The sequence below is a fragment of the Heloderma suspectum genome, chromosome 11 (genome assembly GCF_057233095.1).
Source record: "Heloderma suspectum isolate Gila_16-S chromosome 11, 16-S_ref, whole genome shotgun sequence".
Taxonomy (NCBI): domain Eukaryota; kingdom Metazoa; phylum Chordata; class Lepidosauria; order Squamata; family Helodermatidae; genus Heloderma; species Heloderma suspectum.
In genome coordinates this window covers 39690908-39704216 of record NC_139468.1, presented here as the reverse complement: position 1 = coordinate 39704216, position 13309 = coordinate 39690908, and the positions used below count along the sequence as shown (strand labels likewise).

General features: G+C 45.7%; 1 protein-coding gene across 6 annotated transcripts in view; it reads left to right on the top strand.

Moving 5' to 3' along the window:
- Nucleotides 1–12765, top strand: part of DPP8 (dipeptidyl peptidase 8) — a 49858-nt gene extending 37093 nt beyond the window's left edge. For all 6 annotated transcript variants that reach the window (XM_084817468.1, XM_084817467.1, XM_084817462.1 and 3 more), the window contains 5 exons: nt 830–976; nt 1391–1543; nt 5112–5254; nt 8345–8456; nt 11756–12765. In XM_084817468.1, coding sequence (XP_084673594.1) covers nt 830–976; nt 1391–1543; nt 5112–5254; nt 8345–8456; nt 11756–11881 — 681 coding nt within the window. In that variant the 3' untranslated portion in view covers nt 11882–12765. The remainder of the gene's footprint in view (nt 1–829; nt 977–1390; nt 1544–5111; nt 5255–8344; nt 8457–11755) is intronic.
- The last annotated feature ends 544 nt before the right edge of the window (nt 12766–13309 follow it).

The following is a 13309-nucleotide window of genomic DNA, read 5'->3' as shown; positions in this document are numbered from 1 at the left end:
GATCAAAGAAATGTATGGAACCACTCATGAATATCTGCACAACACAAGAGGCTGCGGGACACATGTGGCCACCATTTTGAATACGCAGCCCCCGCTTGGGAGTTGTCATGTTGTGCAAACCCGGCAAGCATGGGTTATACAAGGGTTGAACAACCCTCTCGTAACCCATGGTCTGTTTTAGGGTTGTTGTTTAACCTTCGCATAACCTACACTCATTGAGTTCACATGACATGGCAACTCGCAAGCAGTGCTTGGATATGTAATATGGCACCCATGGGTGCCACAGGTTATTGTGGGTTAATCCACAATGAACCACAGCGTGTCATCTGAACCCGATCACCCTGCTGGGGCGCAAAATGGATGGTGCTGACTTGAAACACTTTCAGTGGACATCTTAAAGCATAGACTCATTGGGGCAGACATATAATAAAGTGCATAGAAGTCAGAAGTGGGTGTGAATTGCCAGCGGACCCTTTGCTTTTCACATTTGGCAAACTGAAAGCTAATTTAAACAAATACTGTAAAGTTCTAGGGAATATGTTGATACCACTGCTACACACACATTGGTGACAAGCTATTGGAAACAAGAACAAGCTGAGCAGAGAACAATAATGTGGCAAAGCATGCTAACACGGAAATTGACAACAAGGCTATGGGATGGAATGTCCGTGTTTGCTTATTGGAACAGAGCAGACCCCTGTGAGAACACTGAAATATTTTGATTTTGTAAAGAAATAACTGGCCAGTCTTCATACTATTGAAATATTAATGAACGCTTTTTATCTGTTCCACACGGGAAATGTAGATGGTTCTCAATGCTTCCTTCTAGGTGCAGCTTGTGAACAACCGATTTAAAGGGGTCAAATATTTCCGCCTGAACACGCTGGCTTCCTTAGGTTACGTTGTAGTGGTGATTGACAACAGGGGCTCCTGCCACCGGGGGCTGAAGTTCGAAGGTGCCTTTAAATATAAGATGGTAGGTTGTTGAATGAGCCACAAGCATTCCTATGCAGGCCTGGCTGCCGCAACTCTACATTTTATTAACAGACGTAATTTCATAGAATAAGGATGTGAATGAATTAAGACACTGACAGCAACGAGAGACTGTTGGGTTGCTGTTTGGCACTTCCTGAGTGCTGTCTAGATCTGGGACTGGAAAGACATACAGAGCTCCCTTCTGCTAAGTCATGGCATGTGTCCATCCAGACCAGTGTTGCCCAATTATGTCTGGCAGCAGTTCTTCAAGGTCTCAGGTAGAAAAGTATTGTTTCCCAGCTCTGGTGCCAGGGATCCTTTTAAGTAAAGACATCAGGGACTGAACTTGGGACTCTCTTAAGGCAGTGACTCCACTCTTGACATTTCAGGTTTATTTATATTCTTCTTCCAACAGGGACAAATTGAAGTAACTGATCAAGTGGAAGGTTTGCAGTACTTGGCTTCCCAATATGAATTCATTGATTTAGACAGGGTCGGAATTCACGGCTGGTCCTATGGAGGGTATCTTTCCCTTATGGCATTGCTGCAGAGGCCAGAGACCTTCAAGGTATGTAAATGTACAACGGAGAGCCCCCTTTTTGTTATGTGTATATATTCCATTTGCAGCTTTTAAAAGACATTGACCCTGTTCACACGTAAGGACAATCCATGGTTTAATTAACCCATGGCTTGTTTGAATCGTGGGTTGTTGTTACGTTGAAATCCAGGACTATGGGTTAACTGTGGGTTGTTAACCACAAACAACCCATGAAGAGAACCCATGGGTTGTTCTTGGGCTGTGAATTGTGGGTTGTTCAAACCATGTGCTGTCATTATGTCTGAACCCAGAATTGTAGGTTGTGTGTGGGTTTTTTCATCAGGCTACAGAGGTGTCTCTTTAGTGTCACAAAGGCTCCCAGAATACAGGGTGGAAGCCAGCAAGGGGGGCAACCCATGAATTGGAAAAACAACCAACAATGTGCTTGATTGTATGGCAGCCGATTTGTGTAACTCAACAAGCCATGGGTTAATTAAGCCATGGGCTGTTGTTACATGCAAACAAGGTTATCATATTCATTTGACACAGAATTTTTTTTTATCATGCATGTGGTTGGGCTTTATTCTCCGATTGAATTTCTTGACTGGGGGTAAGGAAGGACATATTTCATAATACATGCTGCAATGACATGAGTGATTTTTTGTCTGCATGTTCATGGCTTAAGAACATAGGAAGAGGCCCACTGGATCAGACCAAGGTCTGTCTAGCAAGCATTCCATTCCCATGGTGGCTGAGCAGATGCTTATGAGAAGCTCACACAAGCAGGATAGGAATGCAATAGCACTCTCCTGCTTGTGTTCCTCAGTAATTGCTGTTCAGAGGCGTACTGGGGGTAGTAGGTAACCATCATACCTAGGAGCCATTGATGGTCTTCTCCTCCTTGAATTGGTCTAATCGCCCTCAGGGCCCACTGCATGTATTGGCTTTCCAGTCATATAAACTTAAGAAGAGCTGTGCTGGATCAGATTAAGGCAGGGCTGGTGAACCTGTGGCCCCCCAGATGTTGTTGGGTTGCAGCCTCCCATCAGCCCCAGCTAGTGTGGCCAGGGATTATGGGAATTGTAGTCCAACAAGATCTGGTAGGGCCACAGGTTCCACACCCTGGGACGAAGGGTCTGTCTAACTTGGCATCCTGTTTCCAGTCTCTGGGGAAATTAGCAAGCGGTGCAATGAAGGCAATGCCTTCTGGAACTCAGAGGTACACTGCTGCTAAGTCTGGACATTCAATTGAGATAACTTGGCTGATAGCTGTCGGTAGTCCTGTCCTTCTCCATGAATTTGATTAATCTTTTTTAAAAGCCAAGGACCATCACCACACCTTGTGGCTGTGAATCTCAAAATAGATCAATGACGATTTTGTCACCTATCCAGTCCTTTTTTTAAAAAACGTTTGGTAAACCAGGGGTGCAGAACCTCAGACCTACGGGCTATAATGTGGCCTGCCTGGGTTGTCAGTCTGGCTCTCTGGAGTTCCCCCAGATGGCAGCACCCCCTTACCTTTTCTCCCATCATTTGATGGTTTCCCAGTTTTTGTGCAGCTTTCCCCCATTTTAGAAGCTTGAGATGCCTCTCCTAAGGCTTAGGTACAGGCAGGAAGAGCTTTGAGTTAAAATAAGCTGGTGTTTTGGCCCCAGCCACCACTGGAATGTGGCCCCTGAAAGCTTCTCTGAAATTTTCTGAAACACCCCTTGCATAAATCTTCCCTCAGCAGCTACTCTGTAAGGTAAGTTCTTCATAGGGTAGAATAATTTAAATCATATTCCCCATTTTAAAATGAATATATTTCTTTAAAAAGCACGCGTGATAACCCGTTGCTGTAACCATGAAAACATACTGGTTTGCAATTAAGTAGAATCTTTGTACAAACTAGGAGCATAATCCTTGATTGTGTAGCCCGCTTGCCTTTTGCATTGCACAATTATATCTGTTTCGGGACAAGGTAGATATTTCTGTCGGGCTCTCTCTGCACACATATAAGGATACTAAGAAAGATTAGTTTCTTATCTCATCTTTCAAAGGCTCCTTCTTTGTGCAATAACTAATGAATAGCTTATGTCGTTCAAACCAGGACTTTGGTTTATTTCTCCCAAACCGGTCAGGATTTATATGCCAGCAGCAACGCTGGAGTTGTTCTGGCACCAAGCCAGGACCCCAGCCCAGGTTCTGGTTTGTTTTACCTGCTTGTGTGAAGGGCAGTGTGAAGCGGGAGCCCCTGGGTGGCATGCACCGATGTGCTGCTCTTTCACAGTAAACCAGAATAAGCCAGGAATCCTGGCGTGTCAATCTGTGAAAACGCAGCCATTGTGTCATTTAGAAAACTCCAGGATTTGATGCTTTCCCTCAAGGTTCTCTCTCTTTTTCTTCTACATATAAAACACACTCAATGTGTTCGATTGAGGATACCGTTTGTGTCCTGATTATGGATGCTTGAGGAATTCGATCTCTCTGAATTTCGGTACAACCTGAGCCGATCCACCATGTCCCTGGGCTTGTGAGCAGATCAGAACCTCGTCATCCGCTGGCTTTCGCACTTCCTGAATGTTCTAACACAGCTCTCGGCTCAAAAAATAACAAAATACTTTTTAAAATGTGCGGTTTGAGAGAGCATAGTTTTAAAATACTCATTTAAATGTGAATTTTCATTTGGATTCAAAAATAAGACTCTCAGATTATTTCAGGAAAGGGATGGAATGGGCTTATGGGTTAACTTGTGCAAAAGGGACGTGGACTGGAAATAGACTATTTTGCCCATCCGCGGTCCTGATTCAGCTTTTAAGAGATTTTTAAGTGCAGATTTTAGTACGTTTGTTTGCATTGAATTCAGATTTCCTTTAAAATGAGGTTATTTTTTACCAGTGGAGGCTGGCAGCTCTGATTCTAGTGGGGCAGTGAATCCGCTCCGGGTTTCAATCAGAACGCCAAAGGAGCTCTCCAAGGTGCCTTAAGGCACCTTGGAGAGCTCCTTTAGAGTTCTAACTGAAACCCGGAGCGGATTCACTGCCCCACTGACATCGGAGCCTCCAGCCTCCACGTTTTTTACAAAGAGATACTTTTGTGAAATCCAGGGGTAGGCAACATGGTAGGCAATGTGCCCCCAGGCACCTTCCTTGATGCCCTCTGAGACACCCTGCTCCTCCCAGTCGGTATTAAAAATGCTTATATTTTCTTACTGGCAGCTGGGATTGCTTTACCATGAGGTGTGAACATCTAGCTGCTGCCATCTTAATTTCCCATGAATGCCTCTGGGAAGGTTACTTGACCTTTGTGACTCGCCATGGCCACCCATAGCAGCCGTTTCTGTGGATGCTTTCTGGACAGTTTCTCAAATTTCCAAATGTGCCCCCCCCCCCAAGTAACCACGTAATCAGGAAGCATTGGACTCCACCCTGTTGACTAAACCACAGCAAGCTTGGCCTGGTCTGTGTAGGGCTGGGCCTGGGCTGAGGTTCCTCACCATCCAGCTGAAGTGAAGAATATATAATAGGTGGATTAGCTGTTCCACGTGAGCAGTTGTGCCTGGCCCCTCCCAGAACAGGTTCTGCAAACCGTGGACCGTTGTCTTTGAACTTGCTTGCAGGTTGCTGTTGCTGGAGCGCCGGTCACGCTCTGGCTGTTCTACGACACAGGATATACTGAGCGCTACATGGGACACCCAGACAATAATGAACAGGGCTATTACCTCGGCTCTGTGGCTATGCAAGCAGAGAAGTTTCCCTCAGAGTAAGTGTGCGTTTTCCCCCTTGTTCCCCACTGCGTTAAATTCTGACCTAATGCTGCATTTCTTGCCTAATTAAATGCTTAAACGGTTGCATGGTAGTAAAAAACCCCACTTAATAAACTTGAATGGGCATTTACATAATCATCGCCCATTACGAGTAATCTGCTTTTCTAGTCTTGTTGCCATTAAAGTATTAACTTTTGCCTCAAGAAATTGCAGGCAGACCACCCCCTGACTCAGATTATGTAATTAGCCCCAGTGCTAATTAAGTGCATCGATTAGACACACCACTCCAGAGGCTGGCTGCAGATTCGCCGGCCTTGTTACTGGATGAGAGAAAGAGGTTATGTTTCCTATCCCGGGGGGTCAGGGGAGAGGCCTTCTCTCCCCAGGACCGGAGGAATGGGGGCGGTAGGGCTGTGTTCCATAGAGCGGGAGCCCCAGCGGCATGCAGGCCTGGCAGTTTTGGCGGGTCAGGGTCAGTGTTGTGAGTATTCCAGAAAAGTCTGATTCAGAATTTTTTCAGCTGCCCTCAACTGACAGAGATCTGGTTTCACACGTTGATTTAACTTACTTTTCAAGTGTTGTTTACTCAGTGTGTGTCATTAATTTTACATGCTGTATCATTCTCTGAACAGTTTTTCCAATAGCCAGAAGTAATTGAACTGAACATATTTGATTGTGGGGGGAAATTCAGTTATGTGTACGTAGTGTGGGTTAAATGTCATATGCAGAACTTTACCTCGAAACTATTTTTATTGGAATACTAAGATACGACAACCCAATAATATACACATCCCCTCCATTATTTAGATTTTAAAGGGGAAAAAATATGAACGCATTGAAAATTGTTATCAGACTAATCTTAGCATGCCTGAAAAGCTGTGCACATAAATATACGTGCTTTCTAGGAATAGTCACAAGTTTGACTTGTGTGTTAATTCATTTTGTTGCTAATTAATTTTATGGAACAACTAGTGAATGGATCCGGCTTTGCATGGCTGGGAATAATCCTTACATTGATACAGTGAAGGGTTCAAGTACGGGGAGAGCCAGTGTGGTGTAGTGGCGAGAGTGTTGGACTGGGAGTCGGGAGATCCGGGTTCTAGTCCCCACTCGGTCATGGAGGCTCACTGGGTGACTTTGGGCCAGTCACAGACTCTCAGCCCAACCCACCTCACAGGGTTGTTGTTGTGAGGATAAAATGGAGGAGGGGGAGGACTATGTACGCCGCCTTAATGAGGAAAAAAGGAGGGATGTAAATGTAATAAATAAATAAATAAATAAATAAATAATGCAGCTCTCAGAGTTGGACACATTGGGTAGAATCCAGCTAAAGCCCTACTTAAGAGTAGAGCCATTGAAACGAATGGGACTTAAGTTAGTGACTAACTTAAGTCCCATTCATTTCAGTGGCTCTACTCTTAAGTAGGACTTTAGCTGGATTCTACCCATTCTGCCCACCCTACCTGAGGGAAGCCGTGGCTGTTTGCACCCAGGCCTGGCCCCTGCCATGGTGCCCCCATCCATTCCCCTGAGGGGGGACTGCCCCGCAGCAGAGGGGAGGGGGCAGGCATGTAACTCTGTTCCCCCGCCTGCTAATCTTCTTGGCTTCAAACTGTATTGACTGCAGAACTATGCACTGGTTACGGAACTCTTTCCCTAGAGACTCAAAGAGCTGGAGGGGTCTGTCCCCTCCATTTTGGGGCAGGGGGGTTGCCTAGAGAAGTGGGGAGGGCAGGCATATGACGGTGTCCCTCGGCCTCCTAATCTCCCCTGGCATCAAACTGTGGACTGCAAATAGGGATGTAAGAGAATTTCACCACGAATCTCGGGCAGGCCGAATGCCAGCGCATTCGGCCCCCCGAAATCGGTGGCTAAACGGTCTCTCCCCCCCCCCCCCCCCGGGACGGGACTTACCTTGGGCAAATCTCCCTGGCGGCGGCCGGTCTTCCGACCAGCTGCCACCGCCACCATTTCCAGTAAAAACAAACAAACAAACGTGAAGATTTACATAGCCTATCACGGCTAGATTTTGAAAAAATACCGTGATAGGCTACGTAAATGTTTATGTAGCCTATCACGGCTGAGTAAAACAAAAACAAAAAATTGCGTGTATGCAATGCACCATTTGCATTCCTTATTTTGGCACATCTAGTCTACATAAACATTTACGTAGACCACGGCGAAAATAAGGGGAACGCAAATAGCGTGGATGCTGCGCTACTTGCGTTCCCCTTATTTTCGCCGTAGTCTACGTAAATGTTTACGTAGACTAGACGTACCAAAATAAGGAACGCAAATGGCGGCGCCCATGGTCGCCGCCATTTCCGTATGTGTGGTTTTTTGTTTTTTTTTTTACTCAGCCGTGATAGGCTACGTAAACATTTATGTAGCCTATCACGGCTGACTGCAGGGATGCAAACGGCGGTGGCTATGGCCACCGCCATTTGCAGACCCGACCGGCCAGGATTCGTGGCAGGAGGGACAGGGCGCCTCCCCCCCGGCCAGAATTTCGTGTGGGAGGGATGGGGCGTCTCCCCCCCCCGGCCAGAATTTCGGGGGGAGGGATGGAGCGCCTCCCCCCCACCGCGAATCAATTTCGTCACAAGGTAAGTGACTTTCGTACATCCCTAATTAGGGAAGTGTGCCCCCTAGTGGCTCAAGATGTTACTGCAAGGCTCAACCACAGGGATACATTTAAGTTAATTAAAATTAATTAATGCTTCTAAAAAATAAAACAAAGTAGCCCCGAGATGCAACATCCTTAGGGTCCCCTGGAGCATGTGAGCCAAGTTTCAGGTGTCTCGGTCTTGGCACTGTGACCGTCATGGACTGGCAGATGCACTCCTCTTTTATTTTTACAGACGCATTTCTAAACATGGAACATTTTCCGTGGAAAAATACAGTCACAGCTGATTTTCCACGGAAAATTCTCTGCCCCACATAGATGCTTGGGATGGGGGTTGGTGTTGAAAGACTGTCGCTGCCGCCGCCTCTTGCCCTCAAGTACCAACTGCTCGTCTGTCATCAGCTGTACAAAGACAGTAAGAAAATTTCATTTCTTCTCTGTTTTCTACTGGTTTCTTCAGGCCCAACCGGTTGTTGTTGTTGCATGGATTCCTGGATGAAAATGTCCACTTTGCACACACTAGTATCTTGCTGAGTTTTCTGGTCAGGGCTGGGAAGCCCTACGATTTACAGGTAAGAAGGAACGTGCCTACTCCACAGTGCAGGAACAAAGACCGTGCGTGGATCCAATGGAGGCTGGGGGTGAATCCGTTCCGGGTTTCAGTCAGAACTCTCAAGGAGCTCTCCAAGGTGCGATAGCTCCTTTAGAGTTCTGACTAGAACCTGGAGCAGATTCACTGCCCCACTGATACTGAAAGCCACCAGCCTCCACTCTGTGGATCTGCTTGGGCTTTACCTTCTACATCATCTGTGTTTGTTGGGGCTATTCTGTTCTCCAGACAATGGATCTCAGGGTTGGAAGAGTTTTTTCCAATACAAATTGCTTTCCTTCCCACATTAGCGGTTAGGTCTGTAATAAAGATGGTGTTAAGTCCTTCAGAGTTGTGGAGTTTATATGGTCAGCCATAGCACTATTTCCACATATGTACATTTACATGTTCCATGTATGTTGTATCAGAATCTTTAAAACTGATATGTAGCATTAAAGCATGGAATATCTTAATTTCTTACAGCTTGACATCATTGTCTTTAAAATGAAACTTTGGGCAATCTTTTCTGTTTTACTTTGTTTTGTTAATAAGAGCTTACAATACAAATCCAGCAAAAGAATTACGCTGTGAAAAAAGCTCAAAATTTTCAGAACCAAACACCCTTTTCTACAGCACTGTCAAATCGACTCCAAACATCTGACCATGTGTCTTCCAAAAAATAAATGAATAAATTTCAGTTCTTTTGAAAAAGTTACTTTTGAATGTTTCATTATCTTGTTTAACAGATTATGTTAAAGAAAACTTTTCCCAATACAGTTAAGTTGCAGACTTCTAACAGTTAGTTTTCAAGGTCAAACTTGTAACCATAATTTGGCTAATCTTTGGTAGGACTTCAAGGGGACAAACAAAAATATCCCAGGAGGGCTGGAGGGCTGCCAGTTGCCTTCCCTGATTTACAGTGCAATCCTATACATGCCTACTCAGAAGTAAGTCGCATTGAGTTCAGTGGGACTTACTGTTGGGTAAATGGCCATAGAATTTCAGCCTTATTGGATAAAGAGAGACATTCGGTAAAAAGACTCTTATTTATTTTTTCCTTCCTTTCTTTTACCTTAAAGGTGGAAGATAAATAGGTAAAGAGGAGTCTTAAAATCAGATGCGTTTGTGTTTACATCCAGCTAAGTTGGACTATAAACCAAAAATAACAATGTACTATTTTGTATGTCTTAGGGCGCAATCCTGTGGATGTTTAGACAGAAAAAAGGTCCTCCACCTCCCAGCATTCCTCAGCCAGCATGATTGGGGAATGCTGGGAGTTGTGACCTTTTGTTGTCTAAACATGCATAGGATTGTGCTCTTATTCTCTGTTTTGTGGGAGGAGGCATCTAACAGTGGGTTGTCTCCTCCTCCTGCCTAGGAAAGGCAGGGATCATGTCACCTCTACTTCACTACTAGGACTCCTCCGCAGTTCTTTCCTGCCTTTGCCCAGACAGAGCAGTTTCTCTTTTCTAGCATATCACTTCTAATCAACATCTCTTCCTATATCTCCTACTACTGCCTTTGATAATTTCTTACCTCCTCTTGTTCTGCCACTCCCATTCTTAAACTCTTATTCCTGTTCCATATGGCTGCATTAAATTAAGTTCAGCAGCTTTCAGAAGAGATGCAGAATGCAGCAAGAAAATGTCAAAAATTGAATGACTCCCACACAGCTGAAACGGCGGAGGCAGATAAGGCGGATGCAGTCTTGGCAGAATGAGGGCTAGCTCCAAGGGAGAAGAGTAAAATCGAAATATAAACATAAAGAACAAAGAACCTAACCAAGAAGATTAAAGAATTTAAACACTAGCATTTAAAAGGCTAGTTCAGGGAGATACAGCCACCCTTATCATGGTTTCTCGATGTCCTTGGGCCATTCCCCCCCACTCCTTGACATCAAGCCACCCTAAGAGACAAGAGGACTCTTGCCGCTTCGGGTGACTGGATGGCGGGGGGATGGGGGAGCAGGTGCAGCTTCTCTTGCATAAGTGGGGAAAGCTCCATTCTTTGGTGGTGGAGGTTATCTAGGACTAGGTTATTCCTCCCACTTAGAGAGAAATCCATAACAGAATCAAATGAGTTTGGATTTCTATGAATCCAGCCTGCGGTTCCACACCAACTTTTCCCAAGGCAAACAGTTTCTGTGGACTTGCGGACCGTTTTTTTGAGGGCTGTGCAGGGACCTCCCAATCCACCTCAGAGGCTGCTTTGGGGCTTCTGAGGCAGGCCCGATTCACGTCGAGCTGATGGGGGGGGGGGGGGTTTGACCTCAGCCTCCAGAGCCAAAGTGGGATTCGGATGGCCAAATCCCACTTCCCCCTTGATGCGCTGCACGAGCCCCCATCTCCTTATTTGGGCCCTCAGGATGCATGCCGGCAGCCACCTTCTTGTTCCAGGGAGCCACCATTTTTAAAATGGCGACTCCTGTATTTCTAGAAATAGATCCTGCGCAAATGGCGGCCATCAAATACACTACATTAATGTTGCATGCTTGGCGGCCACCATTTGCATGGGATCCATTTCTGGAATTACAGGGAGTTGCCATTTTTAAAATGGTGGCTCCCTGGAACAAAAAGACGACTGCTGGTGCGTGTCCCGAGGGCCCAGGTAAGGATCTGGGGGCTGGGCAACAGCATGGCTGGGCTTCTGGATCACGCCAAAGCACTTTGGAGTGACCTGACTTGCTTCATGCCGCTTTGTGCCCCCTTCACCTCACCTTGGAATTTGGGCTTCAGGCCAAGGGTGCAGAGCCCTCATTATCTTTCTTTCTAGGATTTTATACAAATTTAGTTGTAAAAAAATTATGTAAAAGAAAGAAACACTGGCTGAAAGTGAGCATTTCCCCCATAAGCTAGAGCATGAAAATGTGGAGTTTAGGGGGATTTGTGCATTTGTGCAAGTGTGATTTTGTGCAAATGCAAATTTGAGCAAATTCAGGAAATTAGGAAAAATCCAATTCCACTAATGAGCAGACAAAGGAACAGAAGGCACCTGTCAATCCACAAAATGCAGACGGAACAGACTTTCCGAAATCCATGCATCCCTACTCCCACTTGCTTCAGTGGCAGAGCTGCGCAAATTGTTTCCTGCATCATCCCTTCTAGTGGGAGGATTCTGTGGCCCAGCCCCATTCTCCAGTCCTGCCTGCTTTGAGGCAGTGGGGCTTTTATGGAGCTGCAGTTCTATGTCGGGCCTAAGGCAGTCGTCCCATGATAGACCTGATTGTGTGAATAACCCTTAAGACGGAGTGGGAAAAGTGGACTTACCTCCTTTTCTTTTTAGATCTATCCACAGGAAAGGCACAGCATCAGGGTCCCAGAGTCCGGAGAGCATTATGAACTTCACCTCTTGTATTATCTTCAGGAAAACCTGGGATCACACATGGCTGTTTTGAAGGCAGTGCAGTGAAGACCTTGAAGGGCCTCTCGCACAGACATACGCAGCTGCTTAACCAAACGCAGAATCGTAGAACGGAATGTCACATTCCGGTGCCTCGTACGCAGATAGATAAACACACACACAGCCTTGCTTTACTATCATTATTCTTATTTTTTAAAGGTCGACCTGGTGCCATACAAAGAGACTGCTGTACAGCAAATGAATAATTTTAAATGTAAATAATAAAGTAAATGTCTGTGCTCTCTGGCAGTACAGTGGCTTTTCTCTTAGGGGCTGGTCGATTCCTGTACGCTCCAGTAACAGCTGAACATGTTGACCGACGTCACTGACAAGCATTCTCTATCTGTGGTTTAAGATCTTTAGTAAGCCATTCACACATGCAGATCATCACTTGATGCAGGCAGTCATCAAATGATGGAATGTGCGTGTGTGGACCAGCCTTGGAAGGGAACTGCATCTGTAGAAGGTCCTTGTTTAGGGGACACAGTTTTGCAGGGGGCTTTTGTTAGAACTCTTGGACAGATTCGTGGAGGACGGGTCTATCCATAATTATTAACCATGCTAGCTAAATGGAACTTCCGTGTACTGAGGCAGGATATCTGCATACGAGGTGCTGAGAATAAACAGCACCAAGAGGTGCCCTGCTTGTTTGCTTCTAGAGGCATCTGATTGGCTGTTGTTGGAAACAGAAAGACCTTGGTGTGATCGAGCAAGCCAGTTCTTGATAGGGCTGAGCCAAAGTGCTGCTTCTCCAATTTTACCACTGTTGGAATATTGCAAACAAGCCCCCCACCCCCCGCAATTGCAGGGGTGGGCGCTGTGAATGGGTAAATGTTTTCCTCGCTTACTGGAGTGGAAATTGTGCTCTTCGCTGCTGCCAGGTACCATTTTGAATCCTTAAAAAAAAAAAAAAACCCAACAGACACCAGAGTGAGGGCAGGAGGTGTTGCCTTCTCTTAGAATTGGCTTCAGAAGTCGTCATGTAGAAAAATCTTATTGGTGAGGCGGCATTGCTGTGAAGCCGAATCAAAGAGAATGCAATGTCTGGTATTTTGTGGTAAAACAAAGAAACACGCACACACAAATGTGCAGCAGCAGGGAGCATGATGGTAAACAGGCAGTGAGAAAGGTGAATAGAGGGGTTTTTGTGAAACTTCACACGCACGTGCACGCACGTCCTCTGCCACGCCAAAACAATTTACTTGGCTCGCTGTACTTTACTGGGGAAAGGCTGTAGGGCTGGATCTCTCTGTTTCACCAGATTTCCATTATGCTATATCTATGTTATTTAAAACCAAGCACTCGACTCCCCCACATTGGCTGAGCGGCTTTTAGTATTAGCATAGAAACATCTGTACACGGTGGGGCGGTTTGCACAATTGTGGGGGGGGGGGGCAGCAACCCTCAACCCAACAAGAGCTTATGCATTATTTGAGG